General features: G+C 48.1%; 1 protein-coding gene across 2 annotated transcripts in view; it reads left to right on the forward strand.

Moving 5' to 3' along the window:
* The window catches only part of LOC132910900 (cadherin-related tumor suppressor), a 65,734-nt gene that overhangs the window by 42,113 nt on the left and 9,608 nt on the right, over positions 1–14,013 (forward strand). For both annotated transcript variants that reach the window (XM_060967044.1, XM_060967045.1), the window contains exons 2-10: positions 3,464–3,844; positions 6,213–6,449; positions 8,254–8,643; positions 8,911–9,324; positions 9,586–9,918; positions 10,022–10,199; positions 12,694–12,874; positions 12,992–13,245; positions 13,445–13,875. In XM_060967044.1, coding sequence (XP_060823027.1) covers positions 3,464–3,844; positions 6,213–6,449; positions 8,254–8,643; positions 8,911–9,324; positions 9,586–9,918; positions 10,022–10,199; positions 12,694–12,874; positions 12,992–13,245; positions 13,445–13,875 — 2,799 coding nt within the window. The remainder of the gene's footprint in view (positions 1–3,463; positions 3,845–6,212; positions 6,450–8,253; positions 8,644–8,910; positions 9,325–9,585; positions 9,919–10,021; positions 10,200–12,693; positions 12,875–12,991; positions 13,246–13,444; positions 13,876–14,013) is intronic.

The raw sequence follows: 14,013 nt of genomic DNA on the forward strand, positions 1-14,013 counted from the left end.
GCCACTCGAGAGAAAACAAAGCTATTAGTCGTAAGAACCGTAGATATATATCTTATTGTCTCCAGCCGCTAGACGGAATTACAGCCTACCCTTTAACTTACCCGTACCCTATGGGAATTCATTCGAAGAAGCGTTATTAACCGAACGGAGAAGTCTCGCGGCTTGCGCTACTCGTACAGGGACATCGTTCGCTAAACAACCACGAACCCTATACACGAGAAACTCGCCGGTTAAACAATCCTCTTCTCCTTCTGTGATTCCGATCGTATCCTTCGGCGTTAAAACTGTTACGACGTTGAATTTGTTCGAGTTAAAAAAACGAGGAAAAAATTGGATGGTCTGTTGTCAAAAGAATAAAAAAAAGAAAAGAAAAAGAGACGAAAGAAACGCCGCGCTGGTCGCGATAAAATTCGACGCACAAGGACCCGAATCACGACCGATAAAAATAGAGGAGCAGATGCAAACGATCGAGCTAATGCACCTCCATTTACTAAATATCTCTATCCCGTCAGACTATCGCGATGCGGACCGAAAAAAAAAAAAAAAGGTAAAAAAGAAGAAACATAGGACAGCACGGGGGGAATTATTAATAGATATATATCTTATTGTCCCCGATGGGTATACAGAATTCCGTGAGTTTCCAATCCACCTTCGTTCCTAGCCTCGTCGTTCTCCCCTTGCTCGTACGTTCGTCGTCGTCGTCGTCGTTACCGTCGTGGTCTATGGGGGCCCCCACGAAGATACGTTATTAATCGGCCGATGTCAGTGGTTCGACCCCTCATAGAGAACCCATAGGACCCCGTTCGGTAAAAGGGACAACGAGGTAGAGGTAGAGAAGAGAGAACCGTGAGCGTCTTGGTATCGGCTCGAAGCCGAACAAAGAGGGGCGATAGAGAGACTCGCACGGAGTACCGGCCTGAGAAAAGACAGAAGCGTGCGAGGAAGAAAAAGGGAGAGCGAGAGTAGCCAGAAACGAAGAAAGAAAGGAGAGACAGAGAGGACGATGACGACGACGACGACGACGACGACGATGACGACGACGAGGAGAAGGACAAACGTCGAAGAAGTAGAAGAAGACGAAAAGAAGAAGAAGAAGGAAGAAAAGAAGAAGAAGAAGAAGAAGAATAAGAAGAAGAAGATGAGAGGAGAGGAGGCGTGGGGCAGGGCAGGGTGAAGGGGGCAACAGAAGAATGGGACTCACTTCGTGCATGACCCAAAGAAACCCCCGCTGAGCGACTCGATCCGATCCGCTGATCCCCGACCGCGCTGACGCAGATACCATCTTTCCTTGCACTCCGAATGCTCTCCGGGCGTTTCTTACCGCCCATATACCTCATCCCTCTCTCCTCTCGGCCGCGACCAGCAAAGAAGAAGGAATATTCTATCCGAGACAGCTATATGACCGCACTGATTTGTCTGCTTATTGTTGCCGTTCCCGTATCCTTGTTTTCCGATCGTGACGATGACGCGACCATCCACGGATATTGTTTCTACGAACGTCGCGAGATTCCACTTCCTTGCATCGATCCCCTTAACGAGCCAATAGACAGAGGTCGGGACGAGTCGAGAAATACCTAAGCAACCGGCTTGCCGACACTCTCGCGATCCGAGCAAAACTCGATCCATGAAAACTCGAAACTTCGACCGATGCCTTTGACCGTCCGTCCGATCTCCTCGTCGACGATCATCCTAAATCGAAATGTCTCGCAAAGCGATCGAGAAATTTGCAATTTTCTTTGACTTTGAAGTTTTCTATCGATCGTTCGCCGAGTCAGTACCTATTAAATTTCGTGAGTAATTTCTTCCTCTTCGGGATTATCGAAACGCTACCGGATTTAACGCTGTACACGATAACCTATCTAAGAGATCGTGCGAACTATGCCTTAGGACAGGCTTCGGCCGTTTAGCCTAAAGCTGTGGATAGGTAGAAACGTAATTAGCGACACCGCCGCGGCTTGCCGGAGTCTCATGCTGTCTCGAAGGTAGCCGCTATTCCAAGGGATTTTGCATAAATTTATAGTTTTCGTGTTCCTGCGTATTCGCGTCGAACACAGCCACCATTAGAAACGATAGACGGTGGAATATCGGTATTTTCGATCTGTGGCAATAAGCGACGCGAGAGTTCGATGTCGTCGCACCTTTGAATTTTAATGACAAACGGACACACAGCCTCGCCGGTCGTAACGATTAATTGTATTCGTGTTCGAGCTACTTAAAGGAGGCAGCTACAAGATCCGGCACTGGAAAATAATTAAAAAGTCAAATTTATTCATACGCGTGTCACGCTGAAATCGGCCGTTTAACCGTTGCGAGAGCCAGCGACCGACTATTGTTTCGTCATCTCGAGATACGTACGTTCTGGCACGCCTAAACATTTTAGGCCAATAATCGATGGCACGCACTTTGTCAATGACGGCCGAACTCCGACTAATTACCAGGAAGATCGATGCGTTCCAGCCAGGGATTACATAAGCTTGAAAGATCATCTACGTGCTTCCATATTTAGTATTCTTCGACGTGGCAAGATCGCGTCAGTTATGAAGAAATCGATCGCGAACAGAATGAGAAAATAGATGTATACGTCGCCGTTTCTTCGTCGAGTTTCGGCTTTCGTGGTTCTTCGATTTCGTTCGTAAAACGAAAATTCCAATATGAAACGACAGAGGGATAACAAAAAGAAAAAAAGGTCTAACGTCTCTCGGTAGCGATTTTCTATGCTACGCGCAACGCGATCCGATTACGTTCAAAGTTTCTAGCGTGGAATATAAAGTTTCGTACGGTTACTCGAATAAATCTTTCCACGGCCTCAAGAGCGACCACCGTTCGTTCCTCGATCGAAAAGATGTTGCCATCGCTAGCGCGATGCTTTTCCAATAGTACCCCATCGTTGTTCCTTCGAGCATCGAGTCGTTTCGATACACTGGCTTCTGGTAGTCACATAAACCTTGGCCGCTGACGTGACTGAGAATTTAATGAAATGAGACATGCACAAGTTGGATCGAAAAACTAACTTTCTCACGATTCTTCGCATGCATACCGTGACTCCGCCGCAACAACGGCCCGTAGATTTATATTGATTGCACATAATTATATCCTGGCGACTGACAAAACTTCCAGACATTCTCTCTCTCTCTCTCTCTCTCTCTCTCTCTCTCTCTCTCTCTCTCTGTCTCTCATCTTTGTACTTTCTTTCGATTTATCGTTAACACGCGAGGAATCGCATCCAAGACACTATTAATTAGAAACTCTTAATTGTTTGGCGCTCGGTACCGACGACGCGTAACTTCTTTTCAATATCGTTCCGTAATTAATTAACCGACCGATGATCGAATAAAAATAATGCTCGACAAGACGGAGCTGCGAACGACTTTTAACCCGAAATCATACGCTTCTCTATTGCTTACCAGACACAGCGTGTAATTACGAGCAATTCTTAGGATCGAACAAAAATTTTTAATTACAGGTTCGCGTGACGGTTCTAGACAAGAATGACGTGGCACCGACCTGGGGAACCGGCACCTGGAAATTCAAAATCTCCGAGGAGGCGCCGCCTAACACCGTTGTCACGGTCTTGAAAGCGTACGATCCGGATACGATCGGAACCTTGACTTACACCCTGGTACCGAATCATCGGCCCGATCCAGGTCCTGGCACCGCTCTTGGTTTCTACCCGGCCAGCCAACACGAGCTTCAAGACGAAAGCCAATGTCAGTTCAGACTTCATCCGACCACGGGACAACTGACACTCGCCGAGGCTCTCGACAGAGAGACCAGAGAAAAGTATGTCCTGAAAGTTCGAGCCGATGATGGATTGCAACACACGGACATCGCGTTAACCATTCAGGTACGTTTCGTTTCCATATATCATCCCCTTGACTCGACATAATTTTTTATCCGGCGATCGTGCTTCTAATTAGAAACCTTTGCCGGATTTTTTGATGCAATTACTCATGGGGCTCGGTTAAATCGAAGCGTCGCGTCGTGTCCTTCCAACGATTAACGATTTCGTCCGATACGAAAAGTTACGAAAAGTTAGTCGGAAATGAAACGAGGACGATGAGCGTTCGTTTGAAAGAACAAAAAAGAAAAAAAAGAGAGAAAATAAAAGGAGGAAGCAAAGACAGGAGATAAAGAAAAAGGACGAGGTAAGAAGAGAAGGAGCGCGCACGAGGAAGGGATCCGGTCGCGTATCGATGGAGTCCTCCATCGAGTCCCGTTGCACACTGATTATTATCCTGCAATTATACGGGGATGCTACTGTTACCTTGATCATTGTGCGACCCACTGTCCCGTTATTCAACCACTATTCATCATTACGGGATCAATCGGCGTGATTCGCGATATATCGATGCCGAGAAAGAGACGCTCCTATTGCTCGAAATGACGTTATCGTACAGGATAGGACACCGCGTACGGCAAAGAGACGGAAACGACAAGAATACGAAAGCTTCGGCGAAACCGACGAAAATTTTCAAGTTCTTCGCGACCTGTCGGTCGACGGTAGCAGCCAGTTTGATACTCGGGGTGGATCGATCGAGAGAAGAGAAAGCAGATTACGCGAGGTACTCAAGGGCGAAGACTGGATTTCTCGAAGCCCGTGGAATCGCTCGGTTTGCGTTCGTTTCGTCTTATAATTCATTACGGTGGCCAAGCAAAACGATTGGCGGCGATAAAAAAGGCGAAGAAGGGCGACCGGGATGTTTAACGAAGATGGAAAGAAGATGGTGGTAGTAGCGGGAAGGAGTTGGCCACAGGCCAGCCAAGGATCCCTCGGAGACAATCGCAAAAATTATCCTTATGACGTGCAATGGCTGGAATTCTTTTAAGGTTCTCGCTGCCCGCCGTCCGCTATTCTATCCGGGTCTCTTAAAGGCAAAAGGAATGCCAGTCCCGATCATAGCTCGGCTCTTTGGGGCTCCATGAAAGAGGCCCGCTGCCGACAGTTGCGGAATCTGCCTCTTCTGGCCCCTTATATCCTCTCTCCTCTTCTCCTCGCTCGACCTCGCACAAGAGTTTCTCTCCTTCGACCTCCTCCCTTCGCCCCGTCTTCTTCCATCTTCCCTCCTTCTCTCTTTTCCCTCCCGTCCCCTTCACCGTCGCTTCTTCCCTTTCGCCCTCGTCTTCCCTCCTCTTCCCTCTTCTTCCCTCCGTATCCATCTTCCTTTCCTTCCTCTTCCTCCTTCCACCGTTGGTCACCGCGTTCTCTACTCTGCTCTCGGTTCTCCCCTCGTCATCCAACGTGTCTCGGGGTAACCGTCACTTTTTGCAAACGTCTCCGAACCCTCCTTAATCAAACCGTGCCCACCTCCGCTTCGTTCCTTTATACCGCCACCGCGTGTCGATCCTTCTCGACGCTGGAAACCTATTCACCGGGCTCGCACCCTGACTTCCGACCGGGATCGAGATCATCCTCTCGAGCCGTCCTATTCGAACAGAATTATTCGTGGCGTGAACGAGGCGCGACTTCCACTAAAGGGCTGTTCCAACCAAAAATTCCAACCATCCTGCGATTCTCCTCGTTCTACCTTCGAACATCGAACTCGTTCCGCGGACCAGCAAAACGCTTGCGTTACGCGCCAAACGCTTGTTCGATTCTAACACGAAATCATCCGCCGATATATTATAAGCTAACGTTCGCCGTTTGATCGCGCTACGCTATCGACGAATCGAGCCTCCGTAGAATCTCCCTCTGGAAAAACATTCTTGAAATTCCTCGCGGAGCCCGTTCCACGATTCATCGCCACTGTAAAAACAACAGGAAACTTTCTTCGAAGCGCAAACCGGCGGCGGTTCGAAGGTGAACCGAGCTCCGCGAGCACGACCGCTTGTCTCGAGCTTTGATTGAAATATGTTTATTCAGGAACGACGTCGAGTACAATCGAAAGAGAACAGGAAGCGTTAGCTCCGATTCTGAATTGTTTATCCTGACCCGTTACCTTTCTTCTTCTCTTGATCGGACAGCCGGCAGTTCTTCCAACAGCATGAATCGAGTATGATCAAGAATAACATCGATTATTCTTTCCTACTTCTTTACGCGCACCTACTTCAACTACCTACTAAAAATATATAGAACGGGTGTCTCTCGTCGGAAGCCTAAAAAAATCGATCCTTCTATCCTGTTCCGATGTAACTCGACGTTAGCACCGTGGAACAGGTGCCCGACGATTTTGTGAAACAAGCCAGTGAAATCAAAGAGTCGTTGGATTTTACAGGTGACCGACACCAACGACAATGCACCGACGTTCCAGAGCACCGCGTATTCGTTCGACGTGCCGGAGAACGTGCCAAGGGGCAGCCGAATAGGTCAGGTCGTCGCCACTGACGCAGACGCCAACGGGCCCAACAGTCAACTCAGCTACACTTTGATTTCCGACTGGGCCAACGACGTTTTTTCTCTGAATCCTAGCACCGGCGTGTTCACGTTGACGGCCAGCCTTGACTACGAACAGGTTCGTACGATCGTCGATCCCTGGAAATCGATCTTTAGAAAGCGTGTAAAACGATTTGGGAACACGGTTCACACGCGATACGTCGCTTTCGTCTTCCAATTTAAAACATCGGATGCGCTTGCTATTAGGAAATCGACGTTCCATCGATGTTTGCCAGAGTCGGAACAGACGACACCGATGATGCGTTTCGTTTAAATTCTAAACGCGAGTTACGCATCGTTCCCGACCCACAACGTACTCTTTTCCATTCAGAATTCGCGGATTTTCCTAACACGTCAGAGGATCGACGCGTCCACGCGAGAGATCCACATACCGTGAAACGCATAGCAGCCCGGGGCAACGATTATAACCATGAACACGCCTCTACGTTTAACCTCGAACGCGCCTATTATATTAGCTTTCGGCTAGAAGGCTACGCTAGAATTTAGGGTTTAACGTTAACAGTCGGACAGATCGATCAACGGACGTTTTCAACTGTCCGATGGTTACGCTTCGGAGACAAGCCATACTTATTTCGAGACGCGCGCATAAATTTCATTTTGTCCAACGTCGTCACCCACAATTTTCGTTTTCAACCGTTGAAAGCGTACGCTGTGATCTGTAAATCGCCGTCGTTTCTTTCTTCCCTTTGTAACTGAAATTTTGCGCCTTTACGGTATCGTAACGAAACGTTTTCTTTCGAAAAGTCACATCCTCTCGTAGAGCGAAAGGAGAGTTCGAAGAACAAAAATTAACGAAATTCTGCGACACTTTACAATGTACGTACGGAGCGCGGCTGAATAACGTGTACAGAAAATTCAGTTTGAAAATTTATCGGTTCATGCTCGAACGTGGTTAATTCCGGACTGGAAAGTACTAAGTAATCGACAGAAGGTTGTTCTACGTGTAAGGATAAGCGGAAAACGTGGAATAAAATTTTTCCGCTCCAGGTTTCATTTTCAAGAGAATAAATATAGATACAGTACACGCGTATGATAAATTTTTAAATTTCTTTCCCTTAGAAACAAAGCGTCTTGAGACGTAACTTTTCTCGCATTTTCGATTTATCTTCGCACGTAGGACAACCCGCTGTCGATTATTTAGTCCTGTCTAGTCAGGAATCGACTTGATAAATTATCAAACTTGATTCTCTCGAAGACTAAACTTTCAATGAACAAATTTCATTCCATGTTCTGCTCTTATGTTTTCATAATGAATCATCCGCCTGTACGTGTTATTCGGCCGCGCTCTGTGTATAATATGGTCTAATGTAGAGTTTCGATGAGAAGCGAACAGAAGGACGCAAACGGTGCATAGAAGAAGAGGGTAGTTTATAGAACCTTTCATCATCGTAATTCGTTTCCAGATATATTGGGCGGGATCGTTGGAGCGTTTGCGAAAGCGCTTTACAACAGAGCCGGGAAGATCGGAGCGCATCGGAAACGAAGAAACAGCACGTTGCTTCCACGAAACTCGTATTAGTCTTTGCAAAATTGTTAGGCGCCTCTCCGTAAGAGAACCCGATGCAAGCGAACAGCATGTCTAATGCGAACAAAAAGTTCCCCCCTCCCTTTTAAAACATCGTTCGAAACAACTGTTCTTCGAAACGACCGACTACTTTTTACTTTCCTTTTTCGACGATTAAGTCGTTCGCGTTAAACGACCATTTTCGACTATACACTGTTCGGCAGTCGTTGCCCGTGTCACTTTCATTTTTATATCCGTTGCTGACCGTTCGTACGTTTTTATCGTCGTCGCGAATATATTTCCCACGAGGAGCGTTCGTTGACTAGTTAAGAAAACAGCAAGTTCGATCGTTCGACAGGTGCAGCACTACATTTTGGTAGTCCAAGCGACAGACGGCGGCATCCCGGCGCTTTCCTCGACGGTGACGGTCTACTGCAACGTCGTCGACTTGAACGACAACGCGCCGATCTTCGAGGCGGGTCCGCACGCCGCGGATATCGTCGAGAATACGACGATCGGTACACCGATTCTATCCGTGGCCGCCCAGGACCTGGACTCCGGAGATAACGGCAGGGTAATTTACGCTGTCGCCGGCGGTGACGAGAACGGTGACTTCGGAGTGGCACCAAACGGCACCCTTTACACTCGGAAGTTACTCGACAGAGAACAAAAGCCACTTTACAATTTGATCCTCAGCGCCACCGATAGCCCTTTGCCACCTGCTCTGCCTTTGTCTTCCACCGTACAGGTTTGTCCGCATCTTCTGTAACCAACTATAATTCCAGTCTCGCGCTATCGATTACTGTTCACCATCCAACCAAGCTATCGTATTTCTAACGATAATTCGCTTAGTTTCTACCTTTAGCTTGGAAGAATTTTTTCGATCGCAAACTATACCTGATATAATTTTGGCGAAAAATACCGTTAAAACGAAAGGAGTTTTGTCGGTGAATAATAATAATCGGCGAAGAAAATTTCGATAGAGACTTAATCGTGAACGTTATTCGATCGATAGGTGACCGTGGTGTTGCTGGACGTAAACGACATGTCGCCGGAGTTCATATCACCGACGAAGATTTCGATAATAGAGAACGCGCCGAGCAACACGGTAGTGATGGCCATTAAGGCGGTGGACAGGGACGAAGGACGGAACGGATACGTGGAGTACTCCCTCGAGGACACGACGCTTCCCTTCACCGTTGGTCCCGTAGATGGACTATTGCGCGTATCTGGCTCGTTGGATCGCGAATTAAGGTCAAACTACACCTTGGAAGTAACCGCGAAAGACCGCGGTGAACCACCGAGATCGTCCTCGACCGCAGTCACTGTCACGGTCCTCGACGAGAACGACAATTCGCCGGTGTTCGATCCGAGACAGTACTCGGCCACTGTTGCCGAGAACGCCAGTATCGGGGCTAGCGTGCTGCAGGTTAGCATTTTTCGTATTTCCTTTTCCCTCGTAAATATATCTGCGAATGCGGTTTCACCGCGCGAGGAGTCACCATAAAATCGAGATTACACGAGCAGTTACGTCACGCTAATTAAAGTCGCAACGAGTATATGTTCTCGGGCGAGAGGCGTTGCAACTGAAGCGTGAAGCAAAGTCCTGAAGAACGCTCAACCAGCGTTAAAAGGCGTTGATACTTTTATTTCGTTCCGATCGATGCGATCCGGTTAATTTCAATTTTAGGTATCGGCGATGGATCGCGACGAGGGTGCGAATGGAAGGGTGAGATACGGTATCGCGATGGGAGACGATAACAGAGATTTCACCATTTCCGAGGACGGCGGTGTCATCAGAGTGGCGAAGAATCTCAACTTTGAACGGAAATCCAGGTACTATTTGACGATAAGGGGTGAGGATTGTGCCTCGGAAGTAGGCGAAACACCACGGGGCGATACCGCTCAGGTCACCATCACTGTCATCGATATAAACGACAATGCACCGGTTTTCTTGGATTCGCCCTATTTGGCGCACGTTATGGAGAATATGGTACCACCTGGGGGCGGATTCGTGATACAGGTAATTTGACGAAACGGTTCGTAATCGCTCGGACGCGAACGAAATCGTTTCCCAACGTTTCGACGTGGAAAATGAAAAAATCCGTTCGATCTGTCGGTCTCAGGTCAAAGCTTACGACGCGGATACTCCACCTTACAACGACCAAGTGAGGTACTTTTTGAAGGAAGGTGACACGGATTTGTTTCGAATAAACGCGAGTACCGGCGACATTTTTCTGCTTCGACCCCTCGACAGAGAACTGGTGCCGGAGTACACCCTGACGTTAGTGGCCATGGATACCGGTAAGTTGGTTAAATAATTCTCACGACTCAGATCTTTCCTTAAACGTAGCGTCAAAGGCTAATTTATAATTGCATAAACAAAGTAAAAGAAAGAGGAGGAGAGGAAAGGACAACGGGAGAGCAAACACGCGTGCAAGGGAATAAAGGATAAAGAAATCGCGGGTAGAAGGTATTCCCAGTAGATTCTTTGCAAGCGTACCTTAGGGGAACAGCTAAATAGGTATATACCTGGTAGGATGTGCACAAAGAGACGGCATTGAAAGGGTAGTCAGTATTCTTCGGAGAGAATATTTTTCCGGCCACCTTAGTAACCGGTCTTAGGTTCTATGTAAACTGGTTGCGAATTAGCACGAACAAAGGACTTAATTATATTGGGTTTGGCACTTCTAAAAAAGCCGCGGTGAATCGAAGAAGAAGAAATAAATAAAGAAGAAAGAAAGGAAAAGAAAAAAAAGGAAGAAAAGACGAAAAGGAGAAGTCGATTTTAACGCTGAAAAGACCTGCTTCTCAAGCGGTTCGACTCCCGTAATAAGAAGTATACAGACAACTATAAATTCGTCCGACTGCTTTGACAAATGTACGAAACCGTGTACAAATTGTTGCCGTCCCATTCCGTCGACGCAACGAACGAAATGTCATCAAATGTCAAAGACAATATACGTATAGGACGATACGCGTGGCGATTCGCCAGACCGATCGTTGCATGAATTTATTTTTCCATCTATAAATTCTCTCGACTCGAACCGTCGCGTCGAGATTGCACAAACTGTCGTGTCGCGCGCCCGCGCTCCTCCTAAGACGACGAAATGTCACCCCCTCCCCCTTGTCCCTTGCTGCTCGTTCGACGAATAGACGAAACAATAGACGATATACGGGATGGTTTTAAGTAATGAGCGGTAATATACAAATTGGATATAAATTTGTGGGTTGTTCGATGAGATTCTTTAAGCGGTGGGCAGTTCCTCGGCGAAATCTTTTTTATCGTTCGTTCCTCTGACGAAGCCAGTAGTCCCATTCGAGGGTGCCCCTCGCCCGCCCCCTTCGACCAGCCATCGGGGGCCGATGGCCCAATCGGTCCCCGCCGAGGTAGACAAGCCTGCAGAGTTATGACGCGCGATTATGATAATCGCTCTCAAATGCCTTCCTCTGCCTCCACGCTGCACTCTCCTTCTCCCCACCCTCTCTTCGTTTTCCCTTCTCTCACTCTCTCTCTCTCTCTCTCTCTCTCTCTCTCTCTCTCTCTCTTTCTCGCTCTTGCTCTCTTCTCTCCATCTCCGCCTCCACCTCCACCTTCACCGCCACCACCACCTCCTCCTCCTCCTACTCTTAATGCTTCCCTTCACCCCACCCGCTTTCGTTTGTTGGATCTTTTGGACCGTCTCTTCGCAGCCAAACGCGCATCTCTCGAGATCCTGCTCGAGCACGCGCATTATACTCCTATTTTATTCGTACGTCATGGCTGTCGCGTGTATCCGCCACCTATAGCGCTTATGCCAACCGTGTCCGCTCGGAAACGGGTGACCCTAGCGCGGTTGACCACGATGCCAGGTATCCACCTTACACCGCGTTACGTTTCGTGTCATCCGGATGAAAAAGGGGCACTCGAGGCGAGACCATCGACGAGACGTTGCAAGGAAGTAACGCGAAAGGGGAACGAATGATACTAATGGCTCGTAACAGGCGAATCGAAGATAGCGACACGAACGACGGACAAGAAGATCTTTCGGTCGAGATCTCGCGTTTTCTCGCCTCTTCTTATCCCAAAGTATACCGCGTATACACGCGCCTAATAACACGGGACGAATGTGAAAAGAAAGAGACAGAGGGTGAACGAGAGGGGGCGGCCAAGGGGGGCTGTTGCTTCTTGTCCCCATCAATTAAGCAGACGAACAAGCGGCATACGCTCCTAGTGTAAGTCAGTATATTTCTGTCGGATTGCCCACCAGGCGAACACCGCCTATGGTGGACCACACCATTGTGCTTTGCAATTGTTGTGCCCGTAACCCTCCCCGTGAGAGGTCCACGTGATTGAACGATATACGCTTATAGAGGCGCGTGGCCCAGGGCCACGCCGACGCGTACAATGTACCTGCTGCAATCAGAGAAATCGGGTCCCCCGGAGAATAATGGCCTGTTTTAGGCGGCGCAATTAACTCGCCGGTACCCCGACCGTTCGATACTTTGTGAAATCACAATTTGTCTTACTCAACGTTTGACGATCGAATCGTTCAAACACCTCCCGCTAATATCGGCTATCTCGTGCGAAACCTTTCCATCTGAAGGAAAAAAAAAAGGAAGAAGATTCGCGAATAATCGCAAGGATAAATGGGAAAAGCGATTGGAAGAGAAAGAAATCGCGGATGAAGAAAGTTTGAAAAAGGGAAACGACACGTTTTCGCGCTTGAGGTCGCGTTGTTTGTACACGTTGGCTCGACCAAATCTATTCGCGTAATCATAGAACGATCAATCTACGATTACCGAACCTGTTTTACAGGTTCTCCGCCTTTGACTGGATCGGGCATCGTTAGAATCGTCGTGCTCGATGTCAACGATCACATTCCGGAATTCACCAGGCAGGAATACAGGGCAACGGTTACCGAAAACCTGGCTTCCGGAACGTGGGTCACCAAACCTCACGCCACGGACAAAGACGAAGGCCTCAACGCCAAAATCAGGTACATTCGCAATACGTACGATTTGCAAAAAGAAAAAAGGATAAAAAAAAAAGAAAAGAAAATAGAATCACGATCTTTCTAAACTCGTCGTAAATATCGAATCTTTGCTATCATCAGGTACAGTCTGCTGGGAGAAAATTCGGAACGTTTCACCGTTGAACCCGACACTGGAGAAGTGTTCACGGTGGTACCGCTCGATCGGGAACAAACCTCGGTCTACCATTTGACTTTGGTCGCTCAAGATTCGAGCCCCACGGAACCTCAGGCCTCCGCCGTCAATCTGACGATCTTCGTGAAGGACGTGAACGACAATGCCCCTAGATTTTCTAGTCCAAGATACACGGCCTACGTGCCGGGTGCAACCAAACCAGGTAAAGGATTTATCATCGGCGAATGAACGTAAAGGAAAAGTAAAAATGAGAAACGCGACAAGTTTGTAACCGGCTAACCCGTCATTCGAGAACTTGAACGCGAGCCTAAACGCGTTAAGTAACACCTGAATAACAGAGGCTCGTGAAGCTAGCGTAGCTGGTACGCAACATCGCTAAATACACCTAATTTCCTTTAAAGGGGATTTCGTGTTCGGCGCGAAAGCGGTGGACGACGACGACGGAGAGAATTCCCGGATCGTGTATCGTCTCCAGGGAATCGATGCGGAGAAGTTCGTGATCGATCCGAACAGCGGAGTGATAAGGACGACACAGGAATTGGCCAATGACGAAACCACCTACCAATTGCAAATCCAAGCGTCCGATTGCGGCGTCAAGCCGCAAACGGTCACCGCCGACTTGGTGATACACCTGTGGGAGAGGCAACTGTTTCCCAGCTTTCGATCCACCATTAGCACCAGGTTCACGTTACCGGAAGACGTTCCAGAGGGTCGGGTGATCACGAAATTGAGCGCGACCACGCCGAAAGTTGGAACCGCCAGCAATCTGGTCTATGGAATGGCTGGTGGGAACGTCGGCGATGCGCTCAAGATCGATCCTCACACCGGAGAGGTTTGTATTCGCCGTGCAATTCGATTTCTATCTTTTCTCGTTATTCGTATCGCGCTCCGTACACCATGAAATTCGCTCCATCGCCATCGACATTTTTCCCAATATTTTGTAAAATAAAACAGATTTCCATATGACAGA

This window comes from Bombus pascuorum, chromosome 9, assembly GCF_905332965.1.
Source record: "Bombus pascuorum chromosome 9, iyBomPasc1.1, whole genome shotgun sequence".
Lineage (NCBI taxonomy): Eukaryota > Metazoa > Arthropoda > Insecta > Hymenoptera > Apidae > Bombus > Bombus pascuorum.